At 36.6% G+C, this 15,143-nt stretch overlaps 1 protein-coding gene across 1 annotated transcript in view; it reads right to left on the bottom strand.

Annotated features, from left to right (window-relative positions):
- Positions 1-12,994: 12,994 nt before the first annotated feature.
- Positions 12,995-15,143, bottom strand: part of LOC149949445 (uncharacterized) — an 87,981-nt gene continuing 85,832 nt past the window's right edge. The window contains exons 30-32 of the mRNA XM_090167793.1: positions 14,927-15,132; positions 14,771-14,857; positions 12,995-14,183 (exon numbers count right to left, since the gene is read on the bottom strand). Of these exons, the coding sequence (XP_090023919.1) occupies positions 13,899-14,183; positions 14,771-14,857; positions 14,927-15,132 (578 nt within the window). The 3' untranslated portion in view covers positions 12,995-13,898. The remainder of the gene's footprint in view (positions 14,184-14,770; positions 14,858-14,926; positions 15,133-15,143) is intronic.

Raw genomic sequence — 15,143 nt, 5'->3', positions numbered from 1 at the left:
GCGTAACTCTCACTATTGGGGTTAGCGAGATATTTACTGATAATCAGCTCATAAATGTTTAGGGATGTTTTTCGGCTTAAGTAATGAACTATTTACTCATTGAGAATTGCCACATGTGGATAAATTTAATATGGATTTTAAGAAATGGCACAAAGGTAATAAAAAACAGAGGTTTAATGCCAGAGGAATATCGAAAAGGTAATTCTTTTATTTAAAAGTTGACCTGAAGGGTTAATTACTAGATTAACATTAACAATGTTCTACGAGAGGTTTCGGGTTACGAAAATAGACTTTAAAAAGTGACCTCTATTGAAAATGCTTTAGTTTCAAAACAGCCTAATCAATTTCGGTAAAATTAAGATTGAAGTATTTTGATTTTATTGAAATAGTTTCATGTCGGATTTACAATTATTCTGTTTATATTTCAGGATTCTTTTGGTTTATTGAAAACAGTATTTTGCAAGATACTTCAGGCATCAGGAAGTACATTTTGGATATTATGAAGTGGAAGCGACCACCAAAGGATACTTTGAAAATTACCTTTGTTGACATTAAGCAACTTTTAATGTTTTATGCATTCGGATGCTTGGTTGCCTTTGGCATTTTATTAGTGGAAGGTGCTACTACAGCTATTTGTCATTATCTGAAAGTGATCGAATCTAAGCCCAAGAAAAGACCGAAACTTGAAATTTTAGAAGACCGAAACAAATTTTGGAAACAAATCTAATACGTCGGTACGGGTCATATGAGATTAAAATATATATATATGGTTCACTCCATCGGCCGACGAATTCGCGAAGTGACTGGCGAGACGCGCTCGGTACAGTACCTACTTCAACGCATTGCAATAGCCGTCCAAAGAGGCAACGCGGCTTCGTTACTAAACACTTTCCCCGGGCAGGCTCCTCGCTAGCGGACTATTTGTTTCAATTACCTTAACGGTTTTATAGCTGTACAATTTCATTACCTTGTATTCAAATGTTGATTTTTTCTTTGAACTATATTAAATACATTATAGTTCACTTCAATTTTACGTCAAATGTAATCACGCCGTTTGAAAATCTCTACTCCACTTTCAAAAATCGCTTTAATTATTAAAGGCCGTTTACTTTGAACGTTTTCACAACCACATTTAAATATTAAAAGAAAATTAACAAAAAGTCGATTAAATTTGTCATTAATTGTTTCATTTTATGTCATGTGAGCCTATTTAATTAATTACACAAGGCCACAGGCTGCCGTTTTTTCGTATTACCGAAAAATAGTTCCACACTGTTTAGCTAGGTGGCACCGCTATAGTGTTTGCTAGCGAATGGTTCTAATAGTCCTTCTCTTAAGCAAATGGTTATCTTAAAATGATAAGTTTTTTTTTATCAGTGAAGCGATAAATTTTTTTAAAAAGTTGCCAAAGTAAATTTTTGTGCTTTAAGAAGTAGGATAAGTCTGACAAGGGATTAATGCGAATTCAAAGCATTGATACCCTTCCAAATAAAGTTAAAAAACCATTTGTCTTCACAATTGCTTTTAATAATCAAAATTAAAGATACAAATGCCGAAAATCTCCTAAAGGAATAAATTCATTAGGTCTGTATCTAAATGGCTCATTTTTCAATTTACATATGTAATGGTTTCAAGGAAATGGTCTTGAAGCTCAAAGATTGTACCAGGAACAGATTCCTTAAGACGGACGGTCGAGGCTGCAAATAGACGGCTACGAAAAATCTAACAAGTACAACCGCCTTATGCCCGGAAAAGAACGCAAGAAATTCCACAAGACGCGTAGAGGAACAAAAATTTACAATTATTACAATAATTGTTAGAAATGACAACCACCGGCTCTAATACAGGCGTGAGTTTTTCGGACAAATGATTCACGTTCTCTTTCAAAAATTCAGGAGTGTGACGGAAAGTCTTAAAACCTTTTTTAAGTAGGCGATTAAGGAGATTGTATTCCGTGAAGGAGCGCCTCAAGCTTTATAGAAATGCCGTGTTTGGTATCCATTACTAAAAATATAGTTTTTTCTCTTGAATATGTGGTTTTGGTGAAACCCATATCTTTATTTTTGCAGGCCTTAAATCGCTGATATCACAAACATATAGTAAAGCGGAAGAACTCTTTTTAGCAAAGTTAGCAGAAAATGCAAAATCTTTAAAATCAAAATATGTCCTTTTCCAAAATTTGCCTCTAAAATTGACCACCGTGGTTTTAATTTTTTTTAAAAGAACCTAATTTTTGAAAAACTGGTAAATATACAGTTTCCGTTAATGGTTTTGAAATCCGCACATAAAAGTTCATAAGAATACTAACTTTCCCGATTTAAGCAGTAGCTATAAAAAGGATAATAACTATAACGCTTAGAGGTACAACTTAAAAATGTGGGGTATTTTCAAAAATTTATGATTTCAGAACGTCTTTTTTTATTCAAATGACCACCGTATAACAAACTAAGTATTAATTCCCCCATAATACTAACCGTCCTGTAAAGTAACTGAATCACCCCGTCCGTTAACTTAATCAGTGCCCTAACTCTTATCAACCAAAGAGTAACTTTTCAAAAGTATTTTCCCCGATGGATGCTGGGATAGTGCTTCTTATTTTGGAGATCACACAAGAGCGAAATACGAGTATTAAGGAAACTGTTGAAGACACGGAATGGTACTGATACAGTTTGATTTGCGTAAAGCCTGACCATTAACACTAGGCGGAAGGAAAAAGTACACTAACAAAACCACAACGTTTTTTGCTCTTAATTTTTTTATTGATATATTTTATAGAAACACCTATTGGTTTTTTACTACTAAAGGTAGGGTGCATTTAAAAGAACAAAATAAGGCCCTGTAATTTTACTAGTTCTGAGTACGCGGCCATGCACGGGTGAGCTCAGGGAAATAGTGTAGAAACCCAAAGATTGCACCGAGTACAGATCCCTCAAATAGCGTTACCGGATCGACGCACATTTGCCGTCGGACAAATTCAACCAGGAATAACTCGTGAGGTAGTTCAAAACGTACTAGAAGACCTTGAGGAACAGGTACCTACACCAATTTGATTCAACTAGTTTTTGATTTAAATATGTTATTCGATATGAATCGTCTTACCTTTTAGTAAATTGCTTTGTCTAAGAGCATTTAAACAATTACTTTAGGTTCTTATCACTGTCGAAAACGATCCTGGAACTAGTACCAAGCTTAGAAATTCTGTTTTTCAGTAAAAAAAAAACAGAAATAAAACGTTTTTATGTAGGTCTACTAGCTCATACCCCTGGGTAGGCTTACTCGTCTATTTAACGAGTTTCTCAGAACAAAATTCCTTTAAATTTATATTGTAGTGTCTAGCTAATCGAAAGATTTAACTTGGTGTCCATAAATGTATTTACCAACATAGCTTCAGGCGTTCAGCAGTTTAAAATATAAAATCAAGTACAAATTCAACAATTGAAAAAAACGTTTCCACTTAACTATTATAATTGGTTCATAATATGCTTTCTTTCCTAGTATTGTACGAGAAAATATTTTTTTTCTTCCACGTTAGTGATTTTTTGAAAGAAAGGACACCACACGCAGTCTATGGAAAATGGTTTTTCGGCCAATTTTTCTGAACTTTGGATATGATGTACTTGACAAAATGCTGATTAAAAGTGTTGCTGGGCCGAATGCTCAAACATCAATATTTTTCTTCACCCTTGTCTTGTCACTGTCGTTAACTTGCAAGAAGCCCCTTTGCCCCAACCATCGCAGCTTCGGGGACTGAAAATAAGGTAAAAGGATTGTGCGGACGGAGAATACGATAAAGGAACCTACTGAGATTAGTTAGAGAAAGGGATTGCACGATTTTCTGCATCTTGAGTAGTTTGAAGCCGGGTAATCGAAGGATATTTAACATATTCATACCGTGGATTACCTAAAAACCATAAATTACTGGACACGTGTGCACAAGTCCCAAGGGTTCTAGCACGTGACTTACAAGTACAGTAATACCCGATTTGTTCGTCTTCGTCGTCATCTTCTCCGTCGTCATCTTCTCCGTGGTCTTCGTCGTTAAATCTAAAGCTACAAACAGTTGATACATTTTACTATTCTGCAAACGGGAATGTAAATGAAGTCTTGTAAAACCTGGTTCAGTTACCATTTCGTCAAATTCAAACATCTCAGTGTTTTCGCAACGCAGCTTGTCCGGTATAAATGATGGCGCGAGTTTCAAAATAAATTCCCAGAGTGAGGTCTCTTAAGTACTGTAATGGTAATCGGGGAAATCCTTGGGCGTGATTGTCTCTAAGTTGAACCCACTGTCCATTTCTCTTCTGCAATTCTTGGTCTTTGACTCGGGCTTGAAAAATCCCCTACGTTTACGACATATGGAATTGGTAGCGTTTTCGAAAATTTGAATTTCGATTTTATATGACTATTTCGGGCTTCTACAATCCATCTAGTAAGTGTAACTAAACGCAAAAGGTTGACTTCTTCCTAGGATGATGGAAATACTGGAGGGGAAATATGGGATTCATAGGCCTGGCAATGTGGGGAATTCGGACGTAAGGTACTAGAGACACCTAGCGGACACCGTAGTCAAATTCTCGTCCGCGTGTTCGTTGGGACTTGGTTAGAAATGCGTGCCGGTTTTAAAATCGTGTTAAAGATTTAATTATTTTGTCTTCAAATTAAATAAACATCTCCGAAAATATTTTCGTAGAATCCAGGTAGAATAATCGAGTTTCAACTTGTACAAAAAATCCTTGTGAATAGAATGAAAAGTAGGCAAAATTTATTTTTACGGTGGCGCTACGCTCGTATGTCCGAAATTGTATAGCTCTCGCGTTGCCGAAGCTAAAACAGCGAGTCCGTGAGGGGGGATTACAAATTTCTGTTCCAGGTACGCAGTATTATATTCATAGCTTCTTCAGTATTTATCTGTTTTTCATGACTACGTAAAAGTGCTGGCATTTTAATTCCTAATTCTTCAAGCAAAGGAATTGCGTCTCGGTACCCTCTGTCCACAATAAAGATATCGTCCTTTTCAAACCAATCTCTTATTTCTGATAAGTCTTTATCGAACTCATTGCGAAGTATTCTTGCATCGTTATTCTTCGAATCCCAAAAATAAGATCCTTGAACATAAAGTATATACCCATCTGGAGCAGCGATCAAAACCGGCTTTATCAGATGTACGCAATACTATTGCCGCAAAACCCTTAAGTTGCTACTTTTTGGAATATTGCAGTAGGTTCCATCGATATGGACAATCGCTTTAGAAATTTCTAGGTCTGGGTTGTATAGTTCGTTTGTAAAAGGAGTAATGATATACTGATCTCTAGTGATGGCCTGGAAACCCACATTTTGTGGTACAAATCTTTGCATTAACGACTTTCGTACAGTTGCGATGGCAAGGCTTGTGTTTTTCCTACTGGAATAATTGAAAATAATTCTCAAAAATTCGTCAGAAAGTCCTTGTTTCATTTTGCAAAGAAATATTAGCAGATGGTTTTTAGTCACATGCCTTTTCTTATCACTTTCTACATCATCGCACATAGCGAGCATATCAGGAAATTTCTCTTTCAAAATGGCAAAAATTGCCTGAAATTAATGCTTGGATTCTTCATTATCATATTGTCGTGTATTAGATCTATTCGCATCAACTCGAAGCGTATTCATGGAAGGTTGAAGCTGCTCTCCCTTGACAACAAAAGGACGGTTGAAAAAACGTAAACCTGGGAGCAAATGTCCTAAGAGGTTTCCATTTATACCTAAATGTATTTGGCAACATTTACCGTGCTCCGGTATATAAATATATCTTTTAATGTAGACTTGTATTCTACAGTCAATCGAAAGTTTGGCAATATCGTTACGAGCATTACATGTCAAGCACGTTTCACTTGCAGTTTGGGTAAGAGCAGTAAGCTTTAACCATGATGGGTCGTTCGTGATTTATGTGATTTCGTTTAATATCGACCGAGTTCGGTCCGTTGCTTCAGCCACTGGCGATCCTGAACCTCCGCTTCTTGAAAATTCGATGTCACATTTATGTGCATTATTATCGCCATCAATTCTGGCCATTTGCTGAAAGTTCAAAACTGATTGACAAATAAAACATGGGTCCCGATTTCTATTGGACTTTGCTTAGAAAGTGAAAAGATACGGAAGCAAAATATGTGGAATAATGGTGTCTCAATCTAGTCAGATATTCGCGTCCAGTTAGAGAATCCAATGTTGGGGTCAAGTAATATCAAATTAGTTTAGGCAATCGGGTTAAGTCAGGTATATGCGTCCAGAAATATAGTCTAGTTTTAAAATTAGCATTATTACCATTATTTTTATGTTTTTATTATTATTCATAATATAACCATTATTTTCATGTTCATTACTATAAATAAAGTTTTTATAATAAATATTATTATTATTAGTATTAGTATTATATTTTGGATTTATTCTATTATTTTAACGTGAATAAGTTTGAGGTTTCTATTGACAGGAATTCTTCAGTGTTGTGATGTATTACGGAAAGTAATAACATTTGAGTTATATTTATAAGAGTCTTTATTACTCGAGTCGATGAATAATAACAATGGATTAAAATGATACATTAAATGTCCCTATTTATTTAGGTCGTAGCTTTATCTTTTATTTACCTATCAATAGCTAATAAGAAATAGACCAGACGTTTTTTATTTACAACAAGTGTGTTTGCCTTTTCTTTTATAGTGCTTTTCCTTGTATAGCTTCTCCACTGGCTTTTTCTTTTTGAACTCTTTCAATTAATATAACATATCTTCCTGTAATACGTTTTCAACTGTTTCGCGTTTGAAATGGCTAGGAACCATCTTAGCTTCTTCTTGTTCCCTAACTTCTGACTGGATATATCTGTATTAATTCGTTTGATAATGGTGAGCACATAATGGTACGTCTAATATTTTCAATATTAATAGTATTATTATTATTATTTTTAAAGTTATAACAATTTAACCCAAAACAAAAAATATGTGTAACAAAACCAATATTGGATAAGATCAGTGTTATAAACCTATATTAAAAATATGGGTGTAAAAAAACCGACATGGGACACGAAAAGTGCATATATAACTAAAATGGACACGATTAAACCCATAGATATAGGAAATGTATATAAAGGTCTAGATAAAATATTTCAAAGGGAGTTAATACGGAGGTGACAGCTAGCAGAAACGCGTAATTTCTGCAGGCTATCCTTATAAGGCGCTATCTATCGGTAAGAAAGCTCGTGCTATCGTCGCGAGAGCCATTGTCTCCTGCTTAAAAATTATACTAAAAGTCACCAACAGATGGTGTCTAAAGACTACGGCCTGTGGAAAGGTCAAGCACTTAGTACTAAAATGCTAAGAGAGCTCGCGCTCTTGGTCACGTGCCTTCCTCGGTGTCTGCTAGGTGTCAATTCCGTATTTTATGTTAGGCTTAGACGCCCTGAAATTTATCTAGACCTTTATATACTATTCTTATATCTATGATTAAACCACACAAAAAAACGAAATGGAACGCGAAAAGATATGAAAACATTTATTTTTTAGCGAAGCGTCTTAAAACTGATTTTAGTTCCAAACTGCACTTAAGGTTTATCCATTTACAGAATTGTTTTGTCCCAATATGGAACGCTAAGGGCTTATTTTAAAACTTATTTTCTTAATCTTCTCTATTAACCATTTTGCCATATTTCCCCTCAACGCAAATCCATTTACCATATTCTCCCCACTCCGCAATCCTTTTACCATGTCATCCCTCCACGCGTGCTCTAATTTTTATTGTTTTCTTAATACCCTCAATTAATCCCTTTAACATATTTTCCGTCCTCGTGTGCTCATTTGTTCCTCTCTTTCTCTAACTAATCTCAGTAGGTTGATTTATCGTATTCTCCGTCCGCGTAATAATTTTACCTTATTCTCAGTCCCCGAAGCTGCGATGGTTGGGGCAATGGGGCTTCTTGCGAGTTAACGACATTGACATGGCAATGGTGACGAAAATATAGGTTTTTGAGCTTTCGGCCCAGCAACACTTTTAATCAGCATTTTCTAAAGTACATCATATCCAAATTTCAGAAAAATTGCCCGAAAGACCATTTTCCATGGACTGTGTGCGGTGTCCTTTCACAGTATTGTAGAATACCCCCTCCCCTAGTATAACTAATGTAATGTTTAAATGAGTTTTAAAAAATAAATTGCAATTGGAAATTGGAATTACAGTTGGAGCTTTCATTGTAAGCGCCCCTGAGTATGTAAGGTACATAGTCCATGAGTCAGAAAATACATATCGCCTGGCCAGTGACCTCCGTGGTCGCAAAATTCTGCCCATGCCATTTAATAACTTATGACCCAATTGCCTTCTCTCGAAGCTCTCAGCAAGTCCAAAAGAATTCGGACCATATCAATTTACGACATCCAAAATGCTGCTAAATTTCCTTTTCTTCCATTATACGCATGTTATCGAGATATTCTTAAAAAAAATAAGAACTTTTTTGAACGGTTCTTTTCTTAAGAGATCTTGAAGTGTCTCTTGTTTCAGGTCATTCACAACGCCACCAAAATTCGCTTATAGTATTTCTGCCGATTCAGCTAATTCTGGGCGATCTTCCTCCCAAGCTGAACTTATAAGAGCTTTAGGAACTAGCTTGTGAAGTCTTATACCTCTGTTGTACTGACGACCTTCTAAAACGCTTTCAACAGTTCCTTTAGTTATGATACCAGATTCAACGCATCTTGAAACCACTTGCCATTTTTTGAAAGAAGGACACAGATAGTATGGAACTCCCATTTTTAGAACAATTCGGCTTTATATTTCTGGGCGTTTCGAGGCATATTTCTGTTGCTTTTGCACCCAAATCAGAAATTCCCTTTCACGTGAGCTTCCTAAATAAAAGCTAACTAATTCACTTACCAGTCTTGTGAAAATCAATGATATAAAAGAAGAGAAGCAATGTATATTTAAACTAAAACATTTAAACGTTCGCGTTCCTGTATTGGTTAAATAAATGTGTATTTTGATACGTGACGTGCTTTGCCAAAACAATAAAAGTACCCCATCTAGCGGTGCTCCCCAATGTATGTTTTATAACATAGCAGTGTTCCAAAAGCCTGATTTTTTGGCCAAAATTCCTGAGAGTGCATATAATAAATATTTGTACACATTTCGTTTATTCAGAATACCTGGATTTGTCAAATCTAAATATTTTATTCATGCGACCCCTAGCGGCCAAGTTAGCTTCCTATTGCGTTTTGGACAATTTTGACTTTTACGTTGGATAGATGAAGCTATTCATATCATGTAGTATTATTTGGATGGCGATGTTTTACGTATAAATAAAGATACGAAACGAAAACTATCTAAAAATGCACAAAATCAGCTATCTTTGAATGGCTTTAACTCCAAACGTTGCGAGTCAATTTCGCAGATCTTTTCACTATGGGTAGACAAGAAGTCATATAATGTAATTACGGTGAAAAATCGTTGCGATCTCTGTTAGTTCAGCAAGCATTAACGTTTATCTATGATAAAACAATTTATTTAATCAGTGTTGAAGTGAAAAATCTGTTGTTTCACTTCCGTAAAGCCCCTTAGTTTTTTATTCAAGGTGCGAACTTAAATTATTTTGTCTAAATTGGTAGAAAAAGTGACTTTAAAATTCATTTTTAAACTAAATTTCAATTTTATTCCCCATAATAATTTTTTTTGGGCTATCCGCAGCAACATGTTCATACGCTCGACTCTGCAGAAGGTACACGAGTCGTCTTCGGCTTAGATATTGTGGCAATTCTGTGGCACGTTAGGCTCGCGAGGAAGAGGATTAACATTCGTTAAGGCTAAGATTACCTAAGGAACACGTTGTAGTTCTTAACAAGAACTAAACGACTACCGTCGATCTTCAATTACTACGATTAATTTCATTCGTTTTTCGTAACTTTTTGCAACTAAAGAAATTGGGTTAAGAAAAAAATTAAGCAACAATAATAATATTCAATTCGGGTTGGTTATCAAAGAATAGAATATTAATCGGTTACTTAAAATTTCAAATATTCTTGAACGAAATAGCCGTCAAGACATTTTATTTCTCATTTGGTTGACTTATTATTGTCATCAGCATGTTATGAAGTTAATTTCTGCCTAAGGTTGCTCACATTATTTAGCTAATTTAGTGTCCTAACTTTTCTTACTCTCATCTGGTTGATTAATATTTGACATCAGTGCTATGATTGTTTCGCGATATTACTGACTTGACTTTCATCTGTGAGATTTATGATTGTGATTTATTGGGTACCCGATGTAATTGATGCTGGTATAAAGTTATATTTCAAATAAATTTTGACTTTTGACGTAGTAAGAAATTGAGACGCTAGGGACTACAAGTAGAATGAGAACAAAACCTCATTTAGTTCTGTAGTTTCTGAGTTCTATACGATTAAAAATGGCGGACATATTCCACGATGTTCGACTTCCACGCGGTTAAAATGTGAGGTGCTGGGCCTCACAGCATTTTCTCTAAAGAAGTCAAGAAAGTCGAGGAGGTTTTTATTGAAGCTGAAAGCTAAATTTAGCTTAACAATACATAGAAAAGACTTCACAAATTTATAAATATTTTCGAACTATTAACTTTCATATTTAATTTTCTCAGTGGTGTAAATAGAAACGTATGCCAAGGATGCTGTTTCAAAGCACGGCTTTGGTGTATCCTTCGTATCTGAATTATTTTTTTTATATAATACGAATGGTATTATTTAAAATCAACAAACTTGCTCGGGAAAATCTTATCACCTTCAGAAATGGAAAACCGCAAGAAACTTAATGGAAACCGCAATTGACTCTTTAGGGATTGAAAATGGTCCACAAATTATTATTCTATTTGAAAGAGATGTAACGTGCACATGCAAATATGTAACTACTTCTTCGAACTTTCTCTAATCGCAAAGCGTATCTTTTTTATAGATAAAACATACACGTGCGGATTAAATAAGCAACGCGTTCATTTTAAACCTTTCTGGTTTGTCCAGGATCTATCGTTTATTTGATCCGCGTTTAAAGAAAAGCCCTCTATGAAAGGTAACGAAATCAATTACCTTTACGACATTGGACCGGCTCTGTTTAAATTCGATTTAAAAACCTTTACTGTAATCATAATTTATAAGAAAGTCGGTTAGGCAGTTGTGGTTAAGAGTAAAATAAAGTGAACGTTAAACCATGTATCATGAATCACAGAAGTTCCGGGTCAGCAATAGATGCTAACGCTGAGAGCAATTTGGACGTTGGTTTCCACTAAACACCTTAAATATCAGTTGTTCCGTACGCTTCCCTACTCGGCGGAAGTTTGACAACGACTCGTTGTCCCCAGATTTGATTTGAAACAGTCTGTGTTCAACATCCAAAATCGTAAAATAACCTGAAGCTTCTGATTGCGTGAACTTTCATGTTTTTTTATCGTGACGTAAATCGTTGAACACCAGTAAGGTATATCAGGAGGCCTATTCTACTCGACTCGTTAGGCTTTTGAACGACAAAAAAAAGTCGTTTAAAAAAAATTTGTCGCTAAAAGATAAAAATGGAATTCTACTCCGTCGTTAAATTTTTTTCTCGTTAGGTAACTACCAGAATTTATCGTTCAGTGAACGACATGGTCTGATGGTGTAGTTAAGATCTCACCGACCAATATTCTCAATAAAATGGCGGAAGCAGTAATCGAATTGCAAATATTAAGATTAGCTGAAATAGCTGATAGGTTAGGTCGTCGAGATATTAGAAGACAAAGAGTTATAAGAGATGAATCACAAACTTTCGAATTAAATGACACTTTTTTTGTGGACCACTTCCATCACTGTTTAGCATGTTAGCTAATTTTTCCCACATTAAGCCTTTTTTTGTTTGTGAACGTTTGCGATTGTTTTGATGATAAAAACTCCGGATTACTACTCATATAATTCACCATTATTTCTCTTTGTATATCCGATATTTTCCCCGGCCGTTTCCCACTGTTAGTTGCCATTTTAATTTAAATTATGAAATTAACCCTAAAACACGACAATATGAAGCCAACAATAACCACGTGTGACGCAGAGTGTGCTGTTTTGGTTTTTCCCCCAGCTGACCGGCAGCAGCTGATTGCAAAACCCTTTGCAACGGACGTCGTGATTGGCTAAATTCATAGGAGGAATTTTTGGTTTAAAATCTCCGTCGTTCATACCATTGAACGACTGATCTAGTAACTACATCGCCGAATAAGAGGAGTAGAATACCCATTTCCAAAATTACGAACGATTGTAGTTAAGGAGTGGTCGCTCAGTCCGTCGACAAAAAATTTATCGCTCGCTGACCGATTTCCGTAGAATAGGCCTCCAGACTAGAAACGCAATCGGAGCCGTTGCCTGTCGATTGTAACGTGACGTCAAAAGCTACTGAACGCATTTTCGAAGATCTCAAACCGTGGTTGATATAATTTTAGTCTGCTGAATAGTCTGAAAGAATAGCGTCTGTTGATGTACCTGCTCTTGCATTATTGAATACCCCGCCAGGTCCATTTGCTCGATTTGCAAACCTTGGTTCGCCGCCATATTTTTAATCAAATAAACCTGCTCAACGTCATACCGAAAATAGAAAAAAATCGTTCAGTAAGAAACCGGTTTCTAAATCGTGCAACGTTGAATTTGTTGAAGGTTACTGAACGTACCCCAAAACGTTTGAAAGACGTTTCAAAGTGAATCAATCAAAAGGGCGGCTACCAGAAATCTTCCGCGTGTGCGAGGAACGTTTATTAAACGTATCAGAAAAACCATTTCGATACCTATCGTGACGTCACAACCTGAAGAAGCAGAAACCGTTCAACAACTGTTATGGTCTATAATAGTATGCTGTCATAAAGAAATTACCCTCGTAGAAAGTAGAAACGCGTATGTTTTAAAAGCCATGTTAGGCGACATCTATTGTCAACTAATATAAGCTTATTTTACAAATTATAACGAATAAGAGCTTTGCAGGTTCTTATTAAAATCACATTTAATTAAAATATGAAATATTCAACGAATTATTATTAATATTTATAATATTTAAAAGGCACCTTAATAGACCACATTTACAGACAAGTGATGGCGCCACCAAAATGAATTCACTGTGTTAATGTGACGAATGTGGGGCGTCCAGTTTGATGTAAGTGGTCTGAGAGTCTTCCAAGGTGGTGAACGTATTACGATAACGGTGTCAATTAGGAATTTTATACTTTTCTTTTAACTTTTATTATAATAAATTTCCATTTCAGGAAACGTTTTTGTAAAACATTACACAAAAGTGACAAAATAGTTTTAAACAAATTGACAGAATATCGTTTTAATGTAAGACTAGCTATAATAAAATTGTAGAGGACGTTATCACAAAAGCGAATTAATTTTTGGAGTTGGTATTTAGTGTAAACACGGGGAAATGAAAAGGAAAATTAGGCTTGTAATAATTTAAAACTTTCGAAATGAACAAATTAACTAAAGCATTCAAACCTCATTAATTTCTAAACTTTGGCACTTTTTTGATCCATCATAAATTTCCGCGTTTACTTCGGCATTTTGGAAAAATATCGACTACGGTACCGGTAGTAGTTTTGATACAAATTATTGTGGAATTATTACTCTAAAAGCCCTACTATAGTAGATTATCTACTAAAAATACAGTTCTGTACAATGCGCGTGATCAGGGTTGTCCGCGCCCAATAAACCGAGAAGCTTGAAGCAAAAATTGAAACGCGCACGTGTGTGTAGTAGATGGTTCGAGTCTGAGTAAACCTATAGGGGGCACTGCAGTTGGCTGGATTGGTTCCGCAGAGGGTTGGTACTGGATGTTAGTGTAACTTTTAAAAAATAATTTCACCTATCGAATAAATGGGGGCGTGTTTTATTAAGCGTGAACCGCGGTTAACGGCCAGTCCTTCCCGGGGGTGGAGCCGTGGGTCTCCTCATGCAGACTTGGCACCTGGAGACGCGACTTCTTAGTTCACCCGCTTTGAGCGTTTGCGGGATCGGAGTGTTAAATTGTCTGTTTCGCTCGATGGTCGCCAGCCAGAAACTGTAAGCCGTCGTAAAGAGGTTGCACCTTCCGTGACCTTGGCATTCGATGAAAGGGTTTGGCCTGAAATCCTCCAAACAGGAGCCTGGAGAAGACAGGGGCTGTCCGCTACCTTCAGAGCCGGCATCGGTGTTCTTTGGACGAAATTAGCGATTATTATTCTGTCTTTGACTGATGGCAGGATAAACACACGAAATATTCCACATTCCCATGCTCTCAAATACTTAAACGACACGCTTTAAGGCAATGACGAATAAACCAATAGGCCTAAGGTTCCGGATCTTAGCAAATGGTAGGTGCCCAATACTAGGCTTAAGGAAACAAAGTCAAAGCTAAATCTCAAGCCTGAGTTCCGGAACTTGTGAAATGTAGGGCGTTCGAGACCGGGCTAAAGATCGAAAGGTCAGAGGGGCCCTAATAAAGCTGAAGTCTGGGGCTCGGAACTTTTACAAAAGGTAGTGGCCCGAGACAAGGTTAAAAATAGCTAGGCCAGAGGGGCCCTAATAAAGCTCAAGTCTGAGGTTCGAAACTTTAACAAAAGGTAGGGGCCCGAGACAAGGTTAAAGATAGCTAGGCCAGAGGGGCCCTAATATAAAGCTCAAGCCTAACCCCCTACACCCCCCCCCCCCTGCACGTCCATGCCTTGCACCCAACGCCGAGTTAAAGTTATTTTTCAAAACGCACATTTAAAGTAAAATTTTTAAATAATTTGAAAACTTACCATGAAAAAGCTATATCCAATCCAAACGCCAGTCCATCCATTCGGACAATCAGGAATTTCCATACTTTGGCTGTGCATCGCTATCACCTTTAATAAAGACGAGAGGCGTTACTTAAGACAACTTCGTATTTCAAGGTGAACCTCCGTGGAAAGTACCTGAGTGGACGCCTCGCAAACCACGCAACGACTGACGTATTTCTCAATATCCCTGCCGACAATGGGCGTCATAGAACGCGGCATGGGCTCGGGGGTACTGAGCCAGTAACTGAAATCGTTCCTAGAGGCCAGGTTGCAAACGTTATTCAAGTTGCAAAACATGAAGGGCATCGTACTGAATCTTCTAAGGCAACTACCGGGACTTCCTGAAAAGGAA

This window comes from Leiobunum rupestre, chromosome 3 (genome assembly GCF_980474605.1).
Source record: "Leiobunum rupestre chromosome 3, qqLeiRupe1.1.hap1, whole genome shotgun sequence".
Classification (NCBI taxonomy): domain Eukaryota; kingdom Metazoa; phylum Arthropoda; class Arachnida; order Opiliones; family Sclerosomatidae; genus Leiobunum; species Leiobunum rupestre.
The sequence above is the reverse complement of the archived record's forward strand: the minus strand, read 5'-3'. Positions and strand labels throughout refer to the sequence as shown.